General features: G+C 48.8%; 2 protein-coding genes across 2 annotated transcripts in view; one reads left to right on the top strand and one right to left on the bottom strand.

Annotated features, from left to right (window-relative positions):
- The window catches only part of LOC308548212 (uncharacterized protein C16orf95 homolog), a 23,946-nt gene extending 10,105 nt beyond the window's left edge, over positions 1-13,841 (top strand). Inside the window, exons 8-9 of the mRNA XM_081119385.1 lie at positions 10,478-10,552; positions 13,784-13,841. Of these exons, the coding sequence (XP_080975511.1) occupies positions 10,478-10,550 (73 nt within the window). The 3' untranslated portion in view covers positions 10,551-10,552; positions 13,784-13,841. The remainder of the gene's footprint in view (positions 1-10,477; positions 10,553-13,783) is intronic.
- On the bottom strand, positions 11,691-20,239 carry LOC308548057 (putative speedy protein-like protein 3; the record flags this gene model as incomplete). The annotated part of the gene is made up of 7 exons (XM_081119070.1): positions 11,691-11,696; positions 12,075-12,149; positions 12,328-12,499; positions 13,824-13,909; positions 14,307-14,365; positions 14,967-15,173; positions 20,125-20,239. The coding sequence occupies 7 exons, from the start codon at positions 20,237-20,239 to the stop codon at positions 11,691-11,693; spliced, it is 720 nt and encodes a 239-aa protein (XP_080975196.1).

Below are 20,239 nucleotides of genomic sequence, written 5' to 3'. Positions count from 1 at the left end.
CTCCCCCTTCCACTCTCTCGGAATAGCAATGGAAAAATATCATCGGGTGAGGATTTAAAAAAAATTTTTTTTCACTGTGCCAGGGTTGATAGTGGATCTTAGAGCTCTCCCAGCAGCCCTCTGGGGTTTGAGCACACCTTCAGGGTGGGGACCTGCTGCTTCTCCCCCAGCCTCACCCCAACCATGTTGAAAAGCCCTTAACCAGTCTGGACCCCACCAGCCTCGGCCAGGCCTCACATTCCTCACCCAGAACCCTGCTGAGTCCCTCCTCCAGGAAGCCTCCAGACTGACCCTGGGGTTCAAGGCAGGGCCTTCCCTTCTGCAGCATCTTCCTTTAGTCTCCTCTGAAAAAGCCTCCCTCCTCCTCCCCCTCCTCCTCCAAACTCCACCCACCCCAGTTCACCCACTGCCCCAACCATTACCCCTGTCCAGCCCAATTTCTTTTCATCACACCTCTGTGTAAATACATGTAAGACACATCTGTGTAAATAGAGATATGCAAATACATATTAATTGTAAATATATGCAATTCTAATTTACATGTATTGACTTGTTTTTTAAAAAAATATATTGATTTTAGAGAGAGGAAAGGAGAGGGAGAGAGAGAGAAACATCAATGATGAGAGAGTCACTGATCGGCTGCCTCCTGCACGCCCCCTGCTGGGGATGGAGCCCCCAACCAGGAATCGAACCTCAGTCTCCTGAATCCTAGGTCGATGCTCAACCGCTGAGCCACTCCACCCGTGCCTATTTGCTTTTTAATTGTATTTCTCCTCCATGTAATTGTAAGAGGAATGTTCTGGAAAGTGCCCAGTACCTGAAAACAGTTGTAGGTGTCATTTCCACATTTTTCTAGCTGTGGCAGGTTAGCGTTGTCCTTGGCGCTCTACCATGGCCAGAAGCGGAAGCCCCTCTCCCTTGTGTCCTGCTTGTCTGTCCTCCTAGTGTCGGACTCCCTGGGATGACAAACAACCCTGTGATGCACATTCACTTTCAAGTGACCAGGGTCACAACCACTTGGGGCGTGTGCTCCCAGGAAGGGGGCCAAGGTAGGGGTTCATCAGCTCGGTGTGACTTGTAAACACGAGTAGATCAGCGCTGTGAGATTTTCCTTTGCTTTTCATGAAGATTCATCTTTCTTTTTATGTTTGCCAACTCAATGTCAAATTTAGTTGGACTCCCCTGTGCCTGCTCTGGGAAGAGCAAAGAAAGAAGCTTGAATGTTCTGTAGATGGTCATGGTGGGTCAGAAGGAAAACTGCTGATGCTTTGATAGGAGGTGTTTGCTTTGAGGCAGGCTGTTCAGACAGAGGTGCAGGCACCAACCAGCTGCTTAGGAGAGATATCCTGCCTAATTGGGGTGTATGTGGGATGTCTTGTGAGATACCCTATACTATATACAACCAGCTTATCTGAGGAGAAGCTGCAAGCCACCCATCAGTTGGCCTGGCAGAGACTTGCTAGGACTGGGGAGGTCCCGGGAGGGCGGGCGAGCTCAAAACCCTCCCAACAGGGAGCCCCGAGGAGCAGCGATCAAGTCTAGCTTTTGCCTTCTTGATCAGACCTGCTATAGTTTTCATTTCATTCAATCCCTTTTCCAGTTCTGCAAAGCTGGGACTCTCCTCCTTGTTCTAGAAGGAGAGAGTGGGCTCTGAGGGGTTGAGTGACTTGTTCGAGGTCCCATAGCTAAAAGTGAGCCAGCTAAGACTGCACCCTGGCGTTGCCTCGCTGCACCCCTCTCCTGCCCGGGCTCCTTAGGACTAAGTGCACTGGGGACCTGGATGACATCCCCCTCCACTGTGGGGCACCCTCCACTCTCCTCCCATGGAGGCTTCCTGACAGGTCCTGCAAGGGCAGTGTGGATTCAGCTGGGGGACAGTTCCTAGTAAATGCCTTTCTCTTTGCTTTCCAGCCATTTTTGGGGTGTTTGAAGTTGGAATCTTCACCTAGTATCAAGAACATCAACAAAAATGTCAATCATAATCAAGGTCTTTAATGAAAGTCAAATCAGGAGGAGTCTGTGATAGCCACTGTTTTCTCAGATCACATAATTCACACCCGAGGTTAAATCCAAGTTATTTATCATGGGGGGATTCTTGGTTGTACAGAGTTGCTATGAATGCGGGTGAGATTCTTTTATAAATGTAGTCAATAAATATTATTTGTGAAACTCTAAAGTGGCCAACTTTTTTATTGATAATGATTCTCTTTCCTGAAGGAATGACTTGTTCTGTCTGTCTCTGTCCCTGTGGGATGGGGGCCATTTCCAAGCTTCTCTCTGCCGAGGATAGCAGAACCTCTGGACAAAGGACCTGGGATGGTTTTAGCATCTGTGTCAAGTGGGTCTCACTTTAAATAGCATAAAATTGTATGTGAATGGAATTTTAAAAACTGAGATACCATTCACATACCATAAAATATACCTTTTTATTATTATTTATTTATTTTATTCATTTGAGAGAGAGAGGAAGGGAGAGGGAGAGAGAGACATCGATGTGAGAGAGAAACATTGATCGGTTGCCTCCTATATGCGCCCCAACCAGGGATTGAACCTGCAACCTAGGTATGTGCCCTCACTGGGAATCGAACCCACGACCCTTTGGTGCATGGGACGGTGCTCCAAACAACTGAGCCACACCAGCCAGGGCTAAAATGTACCTTTTTAAAGTATATGATTCAGTGGTTTTCAGTATATTTTTCACAATCTAATTCTAGACCCTTTCCACCACCCCTAAAAGAAACCCTGTATCTACCAAGCAATCGCTCACTCCTCCTTCTCTTCTTCCCAGCCCCTGGAAACCACTAACCCACTTTCTGACTTTTCCTATTCTGCACATTTCATATACGTGTAATAATATAATGTGTAGGTCTTTGTATCTGGCTTCTTTCACTTAACTTAGTGTTATCAACGTCTGCCCCCATTGCAGCAGGTATCAGTGCTTCCATTCCTGTTTATGGCTAAATAATATTCCATCATAGGGAGAGACCACATCTTGTGCATCCATTCATTAGTTGGTGGACCTTTGGTGTTGTTTCCGCTTTTTGGCTATGGTGACTAATGCTGCCATGAACATTTGTGTACAAGTTTTTATGTGAGCATATTTTCATTTCTCTTGGGTATGTACCAGGGAATGTTGGGTCATACGGTAACTCTGTTTAATGTTTTGAGGAGCTGTCTGTTTTCCACAGTGGAAAACTGCACCATTGTATAATTTATGTTCCTGTTAGCAAGACATGAGGTTTGGCATCTCCTGAGTCCTCTCCAACACTTACTATCTGTTGCTTTGATTGTAGCCGTCTTTGTGGGTGTGAAGTGCTATCTCACTGTGGTTTCCATTTGCATTTTCCTAATGACTAATGATGTTGAGCATCTTTTCATATGCTTATTGGCCATTTGTATATCTTCTTTGGAAAAATGTCTATTCACACCCATTGTATATATTTTAATTGGACTATCTTTGTTTTATTGTTGAATTTGTGTTATGTATGTATTCTGGATAGTGATATTTATTAGATATATCACTTGAAAATATTTTCTTCTGTTCTGTGGGTTGCCTTTTCACTTTCTTTATTATTCCTCACCTGGTATGTGTGTGTGTGTACATATATATATATATGTATATATATATATATATTTGAGAGAGAGAGAAGAAGGGAAAGAGTGAGGGAAACATCAGTGTGAGAGAGAAACATCAATCAGTTGCCTTCTGTATGTGCCCCGACCAGGGATTGAACCTGCAACCTGGGTATGTTCCCTGACGGGGAATCAAAACCTGCCACCTTCTGGTGCTCAGGACGATGCTCCAACCAACTGAGCCACACTGGCCAGGGGCCTTTTCACTTTCTTGATGTCCTTTGAAGTACAAAAGTATAATTTCAATGAAATCAATTTTCTAAGGTTGTTTGTTCTCTGGATCATATGGTCATTTCTAAGAAACCATTGCATAATCCAAGTTCACAAAGATTTATCTATGTTGTCTCTTAAGTGATTCATAGTTGAACTCTTATATTTAGATTTTTTATCTATTTTGAGTTAATTTTTGTAATGTTTGTATATGGTGTGAGATTAGGGGTCTGGGTTCATTATTTTGCATGTGGATATCCAGTTACCCTACATGTTCTTCAAATGGTAAAATTATAGATACGGAGAACAGAGTAGTGGTTGCCCAGGGTTTAGGAGCTGGTGAGGTGGGAGGGAAATGGGTATGAATATACAAGGGCAACATGAGGCATCCTTGTGATGGAAATATTTTACATCTTGACTTTTATCAGTGTTCTGGTTGTGATATCATACCATAGTTTTGCAAAAGGTTACCAACAGGCAAACCGGATGGAGAGTGACACAGGATCTCTAGTGTTTCTTATAAGGGTGTGTGAATCTACAGTGATCTCAAAGTAAAAGTCTAATTATAAAGGCAGTACAATTTGTTTTAGAAGATTTTGAGAATACAGAAAAGTACAAAAAAGAAAATAGAAACCACTCAAATCCCCCACCCTGAGCTAACTTCTGTCGCTGCCCTGGCAGGAAGGAACTGACAGATTCCCACAGGAACCAGGCTCTGGGATGCGTGAATGGGGTGTCCATGTTAGAGACCAGAAGAAGTCTAGTCTGGAGAGGTCTGGGTGCTGCAGACATGCAGGACGGAGAGGGCTTCGGTCACCAGGCCAGTGGCTGGCCCTGTGGGGTGTTTTGGCGAATCCTTCCGTCTGAGCTGGCTGTCGTGAAGGGCCTCCAAGCTTCCCCTGGGGAGGCATAGCTGTGTTCTCCCCATTACACCTTCAGTGCCCCAAGGGCTACATTAAGCAGCAAGCATTCAGTCAGCAAGTATTGTTGCATACTATGTGCCAGGCATTGGGGGTGGTGGTGTAAGAAGATGTGCCTGACCCCAAGTTGCCCTCAGGCGGATGGGCAGTGGTGTTAAGAGCCAAGTACACGTGAGCATGGGGTGGGAATGCAGGGGACATCGTCCTGCATACATATCCTGCCCACATTCACATATTGCCCCAAGGACCGGCAATCCCTGAGGCGATCCTTGGATGTGGGAGCCTCTGCAGGAACAGGCTGGATGTGTTGGGGAGTGACACCCCAAGGAGCAGCCTTCAGCCAGTGATGGTGGGAGGTGAGGATAAACGCCTAGCCTTCCCCTCTGAGCTGTGTTCTCTACTGTCTCCTGGAGGTCCCAGCAAGACTGAGCCCTGACTGCCACAGTGGCCACCTTCCTGGTCATGTCTTTTGTCCTGGCTCCTTTCCTTCTCTGTCTCACTTCCCCCCTTCCTCCCTGGATTACCTCCCAATAAAACACTTGATCCTTGCCCCAGGCACTGTTTGGGGGAACCTTAAATGAGACAAGGCATGCCGACTGGGTCTTGAGGGTCAGGGAAGGTTCCTGGGGGCTGGGCCACCTGAGCTGAGACTTGAACATGAGTCTAGTTGTCCTAGCAGTAAAGGGCAAGGACAGAATGTCTGGGCAGAGGCACACACTGCGAAGGCCTCCAGGTGACAGTCTGGAGTGTGCAACCCACATAGGAAGCTCATGCTTGAGAGGGGGCAGTGATGGAAGATGGAGCTGGGGCCAGACTGAGAGTTTTTAGACGATCACAAGTGCTTCAGACTTGCATTTGGGAAAAGCCACTGTGGTTGAATCAAGCTAAATGGAATGGAGAGTGAGAGTGGACGCAGGAGACCCCCTCGGAGGCTACAGCTGAAAACCTGGCAGGGGACAATGTTCTAAGCAGAGGGAAGAACAATCCTTGGGGGTAGGTTGTCATACAGGATTCTTTTGGGGCTAACAGTGGTTTAAAATGGCAGGACATTTAACATGCAAACAAAGGGCCCCAACCTACTGATCAGAATTGGATTCTTAGGCCTGGAAAGGATCCTGAGAGAGCCAGAGAATCTCTTTCAAACTCTTACCAGGGAAATTCCCTAAATTCCACTTCCAGAAAAAGTCCTTTACAGCCAGTTGAGAGAGCTGGTTCCTTTGCTGTAAACCCACTTCCCCTGGCTCCTTCTTCCTGCCAGAGCTATTCCTATATTTGACGAGCTTCTCTTAGCCCTGGGATGAATCAGACCCCACAGTTAGCTTTGGGTGCGGGGTGACTGGCTCTCCTATGCCATGAGTGCTTGGCTTGTCGTCAGTCATGAGAACCCGGCCACAGCTGTCAGCTCGGCCCTAGTCAACTGCACAGAGCAGCTGTGAGCTCTCGGCCCCCGCGATTAGCTGGCGATCACAGAGGTTGACTGTGCTTTCATACCCGACAGCAACCAGGCGCCCCAGCCTGCAATGCAGAAGCCTCAGAGGAAAGCAGTCTCGGACCTCGCAATAGCTACTAAACCTGCCGTGATTTTAGGCTGAAGCAGGCTCCAAGTGCTTCTGCTTGACATTTGGCCAAGGAAGTAGACAGTGTCCAGACATTAGAAACACACACCTCATAAAGGAAAAAACACATTATTTTGTATTGCTTTATATTTTTTAATAAATTAAGCAGGATATTGCTTCCATAAAATGAAAACGTTCTGCTAAGAAACAGCCACCTGAGGGTACTTAGAAATTAAAGACTGGATTGTTGAATTTTTAAAAAATATCCTCAACTAAGAAGCTTGACAACAAATGGGACATGGAATATATAATTGAGGCAGTCTCTCAGAAAATAAGAAATTGAAATGATGAGAGAAAATTTGAGATAAGAAAGCCAGATCCAACAGATTCAACATTTTCGGAAAGACATAATGTGAAGGAGGAACAACGGGAAAGGCAGAACCGAAAATGACTCCTTCGCATTTAATGTGCAAGTAAGAGTACTGGGGTAACAATACAGAGGCCCAGACATTTCCTGATGAAATATCCAGAGGGCTAAGAAAAAAAATTCAGAACAGTTGCAGAGGAAAAAATCACACGAGATCCCTGGTAACTGACATTCTGTTTCTCATGGAGAGCTGCCTCCAACTTTGGAAACAAAAAGGATTCTGGACCTAGAGCTCTATACCAAACCAAACTATCACGTAGGCCTGAGAACACTCTGAAGACAACTTATGATCCAGTACAACTGCTTCCTTAACAACAGTGAATGATGTTCTGCGAAACCCAAGAGAGCCAACAAAGGAGCGCGGGGATCGGAAACCTCAGTGAGAGCCCAGCAAAAACGGGGTTTCAGTGCCATGTGAAGGAGCCGCTTTAGGAAGCGCAACCATTTAACTCGTATCAGGAGGGAGGCGCTGAGTGACCACGATCCATTCCCCTACTATTCACAAAGGCTGTATCAACAAAGGTCTAGACCCGCCGACACAGCCCCAACTGCCAGTCCCACAGGTGAGATTCCCTGAAATGGCGGAATTAGAGCCAAATGGTGAAAGCAAAGGACATGCAGGTTGTTCCAAGGCCAAGCCAAGTGAGCTTATAAATCGCCGATAGGAGGTAATGGCCTTCTGGCTTAAATTTGTCTGGAAGGCAAGGAGCGGTAGGGATAAGAAGACTGCTCAGTCAGTACATACAATTACACACCAGTATCACTTATATCAACACAAACATCCAAACCAAAATACTAACCAACGGAATCCAATACCAGATGGAAAAGATCATTATAATAGCTAAATGGGGCCGTCACTCTAACCACTGAACCAAATCGGCTAGGGCTAAATCTGTGTTTTAGCTTTACTTTCTTTTTTTTTTTAAATTCCCTGTATGCCTTATAAAATTGGAAGTTAGATCTGAAGTTTACTCAGACGCGGGTCAAGTTCTTTCGGCAAAACTCTTGCCGGTGACATTTGTCCTATTTCCTCTGGACGCCCTGTGTTGTCTCCCTGCCTTTGCTTCGGGCCCTTAGCTTCTGTTGATTGCAGCTCGTCGCTGATCCACTGACTCGCAGGGGGACGGACGGGAACTGTGCCCTAACCGTTTTCTTCCTTTCCCGGCTGGAGTGCTCTTCTAAACCACAGCATCCCCTCTCTACTTGGTTCTGTGGCTCATACAGGACAGACAACTTCCAAAATATTGAACAGGATTTTCAGTTTGTTTCATTTTGTTACACTTCATGCGCTCATGGGTTTAAATGGACTTTAAGTACTTTGGTAGATCGCAGTTGTCACCCCTTTTGATGTGCAAGTGGGTCCAGCTTGAATCGTTTCCCCTTAGCTTCTGAGCCCCTTGGAAACATCCCCATTGTACTTGACAGCGCTCTCTTCCCGTCAACATATTATTTTGAAAAAACTTCAAGTTTACAGAACAGTGACAAGCATCGTACAAAGGACTCCCATATTCCTTTTGCCCAGGCGGTGTGTGGAGAAGACTCGCCACCCGACCCCAGACTCCAGTTTCCCCTTAACTTAAGGGGATGTCTGTAATGTCGCCGATGCACGAGGTGTCCTTTCCTTCCCTTGAGAGCCTCAGGCTTAGAGTCAGTGACCACAGGCAACTCTGGTAAATGGGGGAAAGGAAGGGATGTATCATGCTCCCTTACAGGTGAGGCATTTAATTAGAATATTCGTGAAGAGAGGTCTGCGATAGCATCACGGACTATTGGCCTGGGGTACCTTCCTCCCCCCTCGTTGGGAGAAAGAAGCCCACCCCTGACACCGACGTTTCCTCCTTGGCTTCTCTTCACTCAGTCGCTCACTGTCATCAGGTGCCCCCGGGTCCTAAATGTGCGCATCTCCTGAGCTATTCCAGTGGCCTGTGAGCACCCCGTTCTTTCACTCCTCACCCTGCAGCTCCTCCTGTCTCAAGGGGATGCCACAGCTCTGCCTGAAGGGTGCCTGCAGCCACACCTGTTTCCCTTCACCCGCCTGAGTCCTGACAGAGCTCCTGGCCATGCTCCATGTGTTGTATGGTCACCACTGTGGCTCATCCTTGACCCAGGTTCCTTGGGGGAAGCCCCTAAATCCTCAGAATGTCCTGAGTGATAGGAGTGTCTGGGAACTACGCCAGGCCCCTTGGAGCACACCTGGCTTTATGCTAAGGAGGTGCCTCAGGGTGGGGGCCAGTCAGGCTAGAAAGACCAGCCCTGTGATTACAGGCCTGGATTAAAGCCCAATTTCTGGGGAGCAGAGGGGGCTGGACATTGAGTTCAGCCTCTTGGCCTGTGATTGACAAGATCGTGCCTACATATGGGAACCCCAAGAAAAACCCAGGTCACCAGAGCTCAGGGGAGCTTCTCTGATGGGTGAAGCACCTGTGTGCTGCGAGGGAGGCAGGAGCCGAGGGCACGGACGCTTGGTATGTGGGACTATCCCAGTGTTCTCGGCCAATGCCATCTCCCAGGACGCTCTCCCCACAGCCCAGCATTCACGCTGGTCGCTCCTCCTCCGTGCCTATCTCGCTTAGCAGCTCCAGCTCTCCCCAGCGACTTCTCCAGAACTCTCATTTCTCTTCCAGGGTCCCTCCACCACCTACCACTGGAGTTGGGGGTTGGGAAAAGGACTCCCACTAGGGTAGTGAGCACTGTGTGGGTTCTCCTGTGCCCGTGGGTCCGCTGGTCGCAGCCCATGTCCAGGAAAGCATGTCTCGCTGAGTCACCTGTCCTTGCTTTTGAAGCTCAGAGTGTTGCCTAGGAGCCCGCGGTGCTCTCTTCCTCCTCTCTGCCCTTCCCATGGCCTGCCTCAACATCGTCCCCTTCTTTCCTGCTCTCAGACTAGAGCTTAGGATCTGTGTCCACTTTTATTGTTTTTTCTATCCACGTGGGAAACAATTCAGGATTATTTTTCAGAGTTAAGAAATTTGGTTGAATAATCACAACCCCATTAAGCTACAGGGAATAGGCTGATGAAACTGACATGGGCGCACACATCATGAAGGTAAGAATTTCATCTTTATTATATTTCCTCAAGAGACGCATTGCACTGTGCTCTTTAATGATCTAAAGTAACAAGCACACATGCCATCCAGGCAGGGTAAAAAGTTACACCTGAATTCCCACAATTCAGTAATAAAGATTAAAAAAAAATTATATTTACAAGAATATGGGGGAACTACCCACCTAGCTGTAAGATAGTTGATATTACATAAACATAATAGATGAACCACAAAAACCTCTCTTGGAAATGTAAACAAAATTATACAGTTTTTACATATGTATAACAGCTATAATACTCATCAAAAAACTTTGTAAGGACAGCATGTTTTCAAAACTATGGCTATTTCAAAACTACCTAACAAATATATAAATATTAAATATGAGAATAAATATAATAATCCTATGGGCAACATTTTCAAAATAAACCAATAAAATGTATGTCATACATTCAGCTATCACAAACTTAGGGCTCTAATTTTATACTTTTAAAGTATTTCTCTCCTAGTCTGAGCCCCTAAAGGCCACCTACAGATGATTCTAACTATTGCAACCAAGTGTATTAAAAAAAAAACGGGGCCTCCAGCTTCTGCCTCAGGGGAGATTCAGTTAAACAATGTGAAGCTTTGGGTGGTGCTTTAGGAAGGGATGGAACCCAAAAAAAACCCTGGTTTCTTATTGTCCTTCTACAGGCTTCTGATCCGCACAGCCTCTGGATTGACTTCCTGCGGAAAACTCGAGCCTCCCCTAGGCTCAGCGATCTAGAGGTAAGAGAAAGAGAGAGGATATTACATTCCAAAAAGGCACCTCTCCAGATATAAAGATTATTTAAATTCTCAGTCAATTCTAATCAGAGTTGAGACTAACCTGTACCCCATTTTATCTCTAATCCTTCATTCTCAACCCCACTCTTGGACCATTGTTTTCGAGTGTGATTCTTACACTTTGATGGCCCTGAGTCCAAAAATTACTTAATATAGCCAGTATCCTGCTTTTTAGCCAGGACTCCAGGTGACTGCTTGGGGAGCAGCACAGGTAGGGGGAGAGCTGCTCTAGCTCACTCACACCTTGGTCCTTTTGTATTCCTTCAGATCTGAACTTCTAGCCACACGGCAAACATCACTGACATGTCAACATCACAGACGGTGAGGCCAGATCCCCAATCCCTATTCCTACCCTGGATCCTAATGTTTAACCATAATACTGAGTCTGAATTTGGCCAGTGCTGTGGTGTGAGTGTGTCCCCTCAAATTCATAACCCCCGAGGTGATGGTATTAGGAGGGAGGGCCTTTGGGAGGTGATTAGGTCATTGGGTGGAGCCCTTAAGAACAAGATTACTGCCCTTAGGAAAGACCCGAGAGATGCCTCGTCCCCTCACTGTGTGACAAGTTGGCCCTCTGCAGCACAGAAGAGGGTCCTCTCCAGATTCCAACCCTGCGGGCACCTGATTTCAGTGTCCCAGCCTCTAAAACAGTGAGAAGTAAATGTCTGTTGTTGATAAGCCACCCAGTCTGTGCTGTTTTGTTACAGCGGCCAGAATGGACTAAGACATCTGGTTCACAGGATTTAAACCAAATCTTTGCTTAACCCTCTGCCCACATCTGTAACTCTAATGTGTCCATCACAGGAAGCCATGCTGGAGCTAGTAATTTTCAACCTTCACTCATTCTGACAAACTTCCTTGACCATAAACTTGAGAGGGAAATGTGTAATTGCACAAGGGGAGAGAAATGAGGACCACACCAGTGATCTGGTAAATTTGTAAATTTTGATAAGTAAATTTTGATAAGATTTGTTTGAAAGTAAATTTGGATGAAAAATGGCTAGTGATGATTTATCTTTTATTTTTTGGATATAGAGACTGTTCCATCTAACATCCTGTTGTAGATAAGTCCCTATAGTTGCTATTCCTGAGAGATGAAAGGCCCAAATGAGTAAAGGACAGTCTAAACAATATATGGAAAAAATTGGAAAGTTACTCAATTTTCACAAAACTCAACATTTCAACAAAGCTATTATTTGGACCCAGTTGCTTTGCTTAAACTGATTTCAGCCAGGTCTTGAGGTCTGGCCCCCACACATCCCACCATGGTGCCTGTGTGTGGTTGTTAGCTCGTGGCTGGGAGCTGAGTCAGTGCCTGGCTGTGCACCTGGTGCGTGGAAGGGTGATGGGGACAAGGGGTGATGAGTGTGGGTCCAGCCATTGGATTCCTCAGATTTCCTAGAGAGACAACAAATCCTCCCGTCTATACCTGTGAGGACACAGAACCCCCTTCCTTCAGACCTACCTTAGGCTTGGTGGTCTCAGGAAGGAGGGCACGATCTCGCCCCCACACCCAGAGCTTTGGGTCAAAAGCCTGGATCTGGAAAGACAAACAGCCCCCTGAAAAGATGATGACTCTCCAGGCGGACCCCCCATCCCATCTCTTGTCCAGCCCCCAATTCTGTCTCACCCCCAAGTCCCAAATCAGATCCCCCACGATCCCCCCGTCTCTCCAGCCTGGCCCCGTCCCTCCTGCCTAATCCCCACAGCCCACCTACCTCCTCGCACTCTTCCCGCGTGACCCGCGCCCTCCAGCCCATGGAACAGAAGAACTGGAATCGCAGTTTGTGGAACCAGGGGCGCTGCGGGCAGTTGCTCTCCCCAGAGAGGAAGGGGAAGATGGCCTGTTTAGGGGCCTCGTCATTCTCTTCCATGTCAAGGGCTAGGTAGCTGAGGAAAGATGTCAGGCTGCCAGTCAGGAGCAGGATAGGAAGGACCCCTGCCTGAGGTCAGCTTCCCAGAGAGGACACAGGCTGGACCCTCCTCACCCGGGACCTACAGGAGCCCTATCCAGTGCCACAGTGCCACCTTGTCACCAAGAAGCCACTGCTGAGCAGGACCTGAAGGGCACCTGCCATACCTTGAAGATGAAGATAAAATTCAATGGGGAAGCCGGCCCCCTTCCCTTTAACCTGTGTCCCTATAGTGTCAGCGCCTGCACAGCTCCTGAGGGCGGGGGCCGACCGCTCCATTTCCGTATCATCGATTTCCCACTAAATGACTAGCAGAGGACTTGGTTTGTTGGCGCATTAACTCAACAGCACTTTTTAAATTCTCTTCCCATCCTCACGTTCTCTGGCACATCAGACACACTTTATAAGGCTTCATATAATGAGTATTGAACGCTTTGTCTCCTGGTCAAGTGCAAAACTGATTGCCTTACAGACTCAATATAACTTAAACATTAGCAAAAGGAAAAGAATTGTGCTGAGCATTTTAAGAAGCCACTGAGATTTTGACAAGAGCTGCCTTCAACAGGTGCCTAGTCTAATGGGATTGTGGAAGGAGGAGAGGGGAGGTGAACAATAACTGTAATCCAAGTTATCGCATTGTAATAGAATTTTAATTAAAGTGCTACTGGGATGCAGGATTTAGATCGGAGACGATATCTGCAGATTTTGGTGTTTGAGCTGATCTTAAGAATAGGTCATTTTTTCAGATACATATGTGTAAAAAATACCTCGACAGAAAACACAATATAAAATCACAGGGAAGGGTGTCTAGAAGAGCCGTGAGTCAAAGAATGGGGTATGAGGGTGGTAAGCAAGTTCGATGGAGGTCAGAGAGAGCTGAGCTCAAGCTGAGAACTCTGGCCTTGATTTAGAAAGAAATTAGTCAATGAACAACCTGTGTTTTGGAAGGATGTTCAGGGAGACTTGTAGGAAACATCCCTGGGGAGCATTTTACAAAAGATCTGTGTTATTTAGTAAGGGCCTGAATTGAGGAGGAAGACGGTTACATTTGGTACCATTCTGTGGGAGAGAGGGGGGGAGAGGGAGAGAGGAGTTAGAAATGTTTAGTTTCAATTCAGTGTTTTAACTGACATTAGGGTTGTTGGCTTTCACAAAGAAAGACACAGTACTATGATCCCATCACTTTTATACACAGAGGAAACAGTGCAAATAGGTTAAAAACCAGAAGAAAAGTCAGAGGCCCATTCCTCCCCCTCCCCAGGGCGTGAGCACTGACCGATGGGATTAAGCCCAGTACTCACAGGGCCAGGAAGAAGTGGATCCGCTGGTACTGCCAGGGAAAGAGGCCCGCACGGCTGAAATACGCTATCACCATGGACAGGAGGTACTGATGGAAGGGGGGGAAAACAGAAAATGGACTCACATTGCGAAAGAGGAGGAACAGCGGGATGAGGGACCGGCTGATGCTCCCATGATGGCAGCTCTGAGGGTCTCAGGGCATGCGTTTGGGACAGCTGGCCCCAGCAGGGTCTTTGATAAGCTGGAGCAAAGGGGAGTCCCCAAGAGCTGAGAGAGGAGGGGGTTGATATGGCAACAACCACACGGCAAGCCTTAGGCTCGGATCCCAGAGGAGCCCAGGCAGAGGCAGGGCTGCCTGTCCGCTCAGCAAGGAACCCCGGGTCCCCACCGGGAAGTGGTGACAGGCACCGGGCCGGAGGGAGAGCTGCGGGCTCGGGGAGCTCTCCCCGCCCCAGGACCGATGGTAGAGCAGGAATACATCTTACCTTGTCCGAGATCCTCAGGTTTTTGTCCCAGTCCAGGAATCTTTTAATGACAGGATCCTCTGTGAAAAGAGGGCATGCGTCAGCCTGAGGACAGGAACAGGGTTGCCATGGGGACGTTCCAGGGCAAACAGGAGAAACTTGGGGAAGTTTCAGGATCGTGGCCAAGGGTGAGGCTGACAGGAAGACGGACAGAGGAGATTGTTCCCTGGGCAAGGAAGTGGTGGTGACCCCCCTCCACACCCAGGCTGGGGCGACTGAGTGACAGGTAGGGCGTAGTAGCATATCTGCAGCGTTCGCAGCTAAACAGTCAGTGATGCTCCCTTATCCTGCACGAATGTGCCCCAGCCGACGCCCGAGCCGTTCAGTCATTTTCTCAGTGGACAGTCACATCAGGGTGGGAAGATGCTCCCTTACACAGATGAAGGTATTTAGGACCAGAAGGCCGGTCCGAGCGGAGAAGTCTCGGAGGGTCCAGCTGCAACCAGACTGATCCCAACTGGAGGCCCCTTTCAAGTCCAGCCTAATCCTCTGTCGTTTCTAAGTGACCCCCATGAGGGATCAATGCGGAGTCCTCCCGGGACAGAGAGCTCGCCAACTAGCAGGGACGTCTTTGCTACTGGAAATGAGTACCTAGCGGAAGTTTGTGGGGCCCCTTCCTACCGAGCAGCCTGGTGAAGGCCTCGTGGTGCTCAGGTAGCACTGAAGACACCCGCTGCCTCTTCAGCTTCATCTTGAGCCCACGCAGCGTCTCCACGACCCACTCGTCCTGAGCCTGGGGGGCGGCCGCCTCTGTCTCCTCTGATGACCACTCCCTCTTTCTCTTCAGGCCCGCAGGCTGAGGCAGGGGACCCCACTCTCCACAGGGGGCTGAGTAAAGAAACCAGACCACAAAATAAAGCTTTTGTCTTCGGGATTCAGCTACTGGTCACCTAAACCCCATGCCGCCCCACCTACCCCCCCAAATTCAAACCCCTTCATTCTCTGCAGTCTCATAGACGACTGGTCATCTCCCCAGCCATCTTCCCACCTTCCTCTGTCTTTGGTGATGTCCATGTGTCCCCCATTCATCTTGTCCTTGTTCTGTGTCTCTGACCTCAAAACCCTTCCTTGTGAGAGAGAATTTCTCCCATTGGAGGGGAAAAAAGAGGAACCCTCCACTGTTTCCTCGCTTCCCTTCCCTCGTCCTTGGAGCCATCTCCTAAGCCTCCTTCCTTGCTTCCCAGGCTTTTCTTCCGTGGGAATATCCGTGTCCCAGCTCCTGTCGTCCGCTCCAATCCCTGGCTTTCTGAACCTCTCCTCTCTTTCACACCCCCCGCAACTCAGGTCCCCCTTCCTCCTTAATGGTCAGCCTTCTCCCTTCCCTTGTGCCCCCAGTTTCCTCACCTGCTGGTCCTGGGATGACTTCAACCACTCTCATCTCCAGGGGGTGCCCTGAGCACCTAGGCTGGGGGCTCTGGTTCTCAGGCCGGAAACTTGGTTCACGACCGGCCATGATTTCTCCCAACCTCTTCCTTTCAGGACACCTCGACTCTGATACGTTCAGACTCTTCGAGAAGATACTGTTGCCCATCTCTGTTGCCAAGCACGACAGCATTTTGTCCATCCAATCAGGGAGGTCGGAAGCCTCTGATGTCATTGGTCATTCCAACCTGGCAACCAGTTTGAAGGATGCCAACCCATGTAACTGCCATGTAACTGTGCACTTCTCCTGGAAATCAGGGGTCAACCGTGCCCCCTGCCACTGACCCAACCACCTCTGATCAGCCTCCAAAACTACCCTCAAGGGTCAGCCTCACTCTGCCCCTCCCCAGGCGATGCTGCGTTCTCTCCATTTTAAACCTGAAGTAGGTTGGGCTCTCTCCCTTCCCATTCCTAGTCTGGTGGGAGAGGGAGGCGACAAGGACACTTAGGGAAAGCAGAAATGCTCAGGCCTTACAAGAATGAGATAAGTGTGTAAAAAAGATCCCAGGTATATTGACTTGTCTGATTAAAAAATTACTTTAAAACACTCCATTTGGCAAAGCTCAATGGTTACAGACACAATATTCAGGATTCTGCACCGGGGGACACACGTCTTCTAGCCTCAGTCATCTTTTAGTCCAAGAGACATTGTGAGAACCTAAAATCCTAGAAAACTGTACATGAGCTCACACACTCAGATGGTGTCTACAATTTCAGGGAGTCTCTGCATCGCCCAAAGCCTGCCCCTCAATTCCAATTAAGAAAGTCTAGCCTACATATCAAAAATTTCAGCCTGTGTGTCACCCTTGACCCAGAAATTTAACTACCACTCATGTATCATATGAATAAAATGTCCCACACACAAAAATGACTAAGTGGAAAGATCTCTAATTCAAGACAGAACATGATGTTCTCTGTGAAGGTGGGGATTACAGATGCAGAAAAGGGACGCACCATCAGGGTGTCCCACAGGGTCAGGGGACCACTCTTTTGAAGCGCCCGCCTACCTCTCTGCTATGTCCCTGGGTGCTGAATCTTTTCCCTCCTTCCCCCCCTTTCTTTTTTCTTTCTTTTTTTTTCTAAAATTTATCTTTATTGTTGAGAGTATTACAGGTGCCCCATTTTCCCCCCAATTGACCCCCTCCACTTCGCTCCCACCCCCTCCCCAGGCCTTCACCCCCATTATTAACTGTGTCCATGGGTTATGCATATATGCATATAACTTCTTTGGTTAATCTCTTCCCACCCTCCACCCCCCTTCCCTCTTTCCTCAGAAATATGATCGTCTGTTGCATGCATCAATGTCTCTGGATCTATTTAGTTTGTCAGATTCTTTTGTTCATTGGCTTCTTCTTAAAGAAGACCCTTCACCATTTCCTGTAGTGCTGGTCTGGTGGTGATGAACTCCTTTAGCTTTTTCTTATCTGTGAAGCTCTTTATCTGACCTTCAATTCTAAATGATAGCTTTGCTGGGTAGAGCAATCTTGGTTGTAGTTCCATGTTTTTCATCACTTTGAATATTTCTTGCCACTCCCTTCTGGCCTGCAAAATTTCTGTTGAGAAATCAACTGACAGTTGTATGGGGGCTCCCTCGTAGGTAACTAACTGCTTTTCTCTTGCTGCTTTTAAGATTCTCTCTTTGTCGTTAACCTTTTGCATTTTAATGATGACGTGTCTTGCTGTGGGCCTCTTTGGGGTCCTCTTGTTTGGGACCCTCTGTGCTTCCTGGACTTGTAAGTCTATTTCTTTCACCAGGTAGCGGAAGTTTTCTGTAATTATTCTTTCAAATAGACTTTCAATTTCTTGGTCTGTTTCTTCCCCTTCTGGCACCCCAGTAATACGAATGTTGGGCCTCTTGAAGTTGTCCCAGAGGCTCCTTATACTATCTTCATATTTCTGGATTCTTTTTTCTTTTTGCTCTTCTGGTTGGGTGTTTTTTGTTTCCTCATGTTCCAAATTGCTGATTTGATTCTCAGTGTCCTCTACTCTACTGTTGATTCCATGTAGATTATTCTTCATTTCAGTTCGTGTAGCCTTCATTTCAAATTGGTACTTTATTATGTTATCGATTTTCTCAGTTATTTCCCTAATAGTCTGCTTAAACATCCTTATAACCAAAATTCTGAACTCTGTATCTGTTAGCTTGCTTGGATCTATTTCATTTAGTTCCTCTTCTAGAGATTTCTTCTGTTCTTTCCTTTGTTACATGTTTCTTTGCCTCCCCATTTTGGCTGCTTTCAGGTGTTTGTTTCTATGTATTAGGTAGAGCTGCTATGTCTCCTGGAATTTGTAGAGTGGCTTAGTGTAGTAGGTGTCCTATAGGGTCCAGTGGCTCAGCCTCCCCAGTCACCTGAGCTGGGTCTTCTAGGTGCCCCCCTGTGTGGGCTGTGTGCACTGTCCTGTTGTAGTTGAGCCTTGGTTGCTGTTGGCATCCCTGGGAGGAACTGACCCCCAGGCCAATCGGCTGTGAGGACCAGCTGCAACTACAGCCAAAGAGCTGCTGTGCTGGAGACACCCCTATGGAGCAGGATTTACTTCAGTGGAGCTTTGGTGTTCACCAAGTGCTCCCCTTGAGTGTCACTCGTGGATGTGGTAGGGTTGCAATCCAGCGTGGTCAAGTCTGACCACCAGGTGCACTGTCTCTGGGGCCTCCCTGGAGGTGCAAAGTCAGCCTCTGCCAGTGCCTTGCCCAGGGCCCCTAGCATGAGCTACACAGCAAACCGTAGTTGGCTGCTCCTTGTGCTGGGCTTGGAGGTGCCCGGGAGAGGCCCAGCTATGAGCCAGTGCAGGCTGCCGCTAGTGCCAGGCCTGGGCCGCTTATCAAGCCATATGGGGCCCGCTGCTGCTTGTTTGAGAGATTTTAGGAAAGTCCTAAGCATGAGGCTCAAGAGGCCACTTGCACAGAAAAGCCCCTGGAAATGGCCCGGATGAGCCTGGAGGGAGGGGTGGGGCCTCGGGGAATCACCGGGATGGAGCCAAAGGTGAGGGTCAGGTGCTGGCGACTCAAATATGGCGCCTGCCTGCCGGCTGTGTGCGGGGAGGACTCGCCACAGGAGCCATGGCCTCTGCCAGCCCTTCTGCCTGGGAGGAAGCCGCCCCTCCACCTCTCGCCCCGACTTCAGGCAGGTTAGTTCCCCCCGAGTGTCCCGGGTCCTTTCAAGCTGCCGCCGGGTGCTGGGCTCAGAGGGAGCGTCCGAGTGAGTCCCTGCCGGGCCCTTTGAGAGGAGCTGCTGGGGCTCCCGCAGCCTCCGCGACCCTCAGGGACAGTCCCCGCTGGTTTCACAGCCTGGAGTTGTGGGGACGTCTCTTCCCGGCCCTGGAGCCCTGGGCTGGGGGCCTGCTGTGGGGCTGGGACCCCTCGCTCCTCCGGGAAACCCCCATTGCCGAGATTCCCTCCCGGGTTTCAAACGCGGCACCGGGTGTGGGCCCACAGAGAGTCTCTGCAATTCAGCCCCGACCCGCCCGCGTCTCCGCGCCTCCGCGTCTCCGCCCCTCCTACCTTCTCGGTGCTTCTTCAGCTCCCTGGTTATGGGGCTTCTGTGCTGCCGGATTTCAGGAGGCTCAAAGTGATGGTGGTTCTGTGTTTTAGTTGTAATTTTGATGTGGTTGCGGGAGGCGGCGGGCGCAGCTGTTACCTACCCGCCATCTTGTTTCCCCTCAGTCTTTATTTGTACAAATCCGAGTGTACAAATTTGTACTCAGCGGACCTCTTACTCAGAAACCCACTGTGACTTAACTGCAGTGCAGCAGGCACCACACGTGGCCTGGGAGCCTGAGTCCTGTGAGCAGGCCCCCTGCAGACCGGACACCTCGGACAAGCCATCGCCCTCCTCGGGCCAAGAGGCAGCTGGCCGTAACCTTTGCAGGTTGCTGTCCTGACCTGGTCAAGCATGGGAAGTAATTTCCCGCACCTGGTAGCATTCACGTACTAGTACCTGTGACTATGTCCCCTCTACCCCGTGTAATTCTTTGGTGCCTGCCAAGTGGCGCTGGGACCCATTTCGTCTTGCAGCTGCCCAAGACATGCTCTTCTGTGGGTTTCCCCAAATAAACTCCTTTCACTACCAGACTGGAGTAGACAGCTTCTATCTTTGGTCTTTTCCCGGCTTATGGAGGTAGATTTTTCAGTCTCGGGGCTTTTCCCTGGGTGTGTGTGTACAAATACCACCTGCCTGCCCACCTGTGCCCAGGTGTCCCCTCTACAGGACAGCCACCAGCAGGGCCCAGCCAACCCCCTTCACCCACAGCTGAGAAAGGCTCTTCGAGGGCCTTATTTACCAGGTGTGCTATCCTCTGGGTGTCATAGCCCTGAACACCTGAGAGACATGAGCACCTGCTCTCCAGGGTCCCTTCCTACCGAGCAGCCTGGTGAGGGCCTCATGGTGCTCAGGTAGCAATGAAGACACCCGCTGCCTCTTTGACTTCACCTTGAGCCCACACAGCGTCTCCACGACCCACTTGTCCTGAGCCAT

Source organism: Miniopterus schreibersii, assembly GCF_964146895.1.
Source record: "Miniopterus schreibersii genome assembly, chromosome: 18".
Classification (NCBI taxonomy): domain Eukaryota; kingdom Metazoa; phylum Chordata; class Mammalia; order Chiroptera; family Miniopteridae; genus Miniopterus; species Miniopterus schreibersii.
Note: the sequence above shows the minus strand (reverse complement) of the source record. Positions and strands in the feature narration are given on the sequence as shown.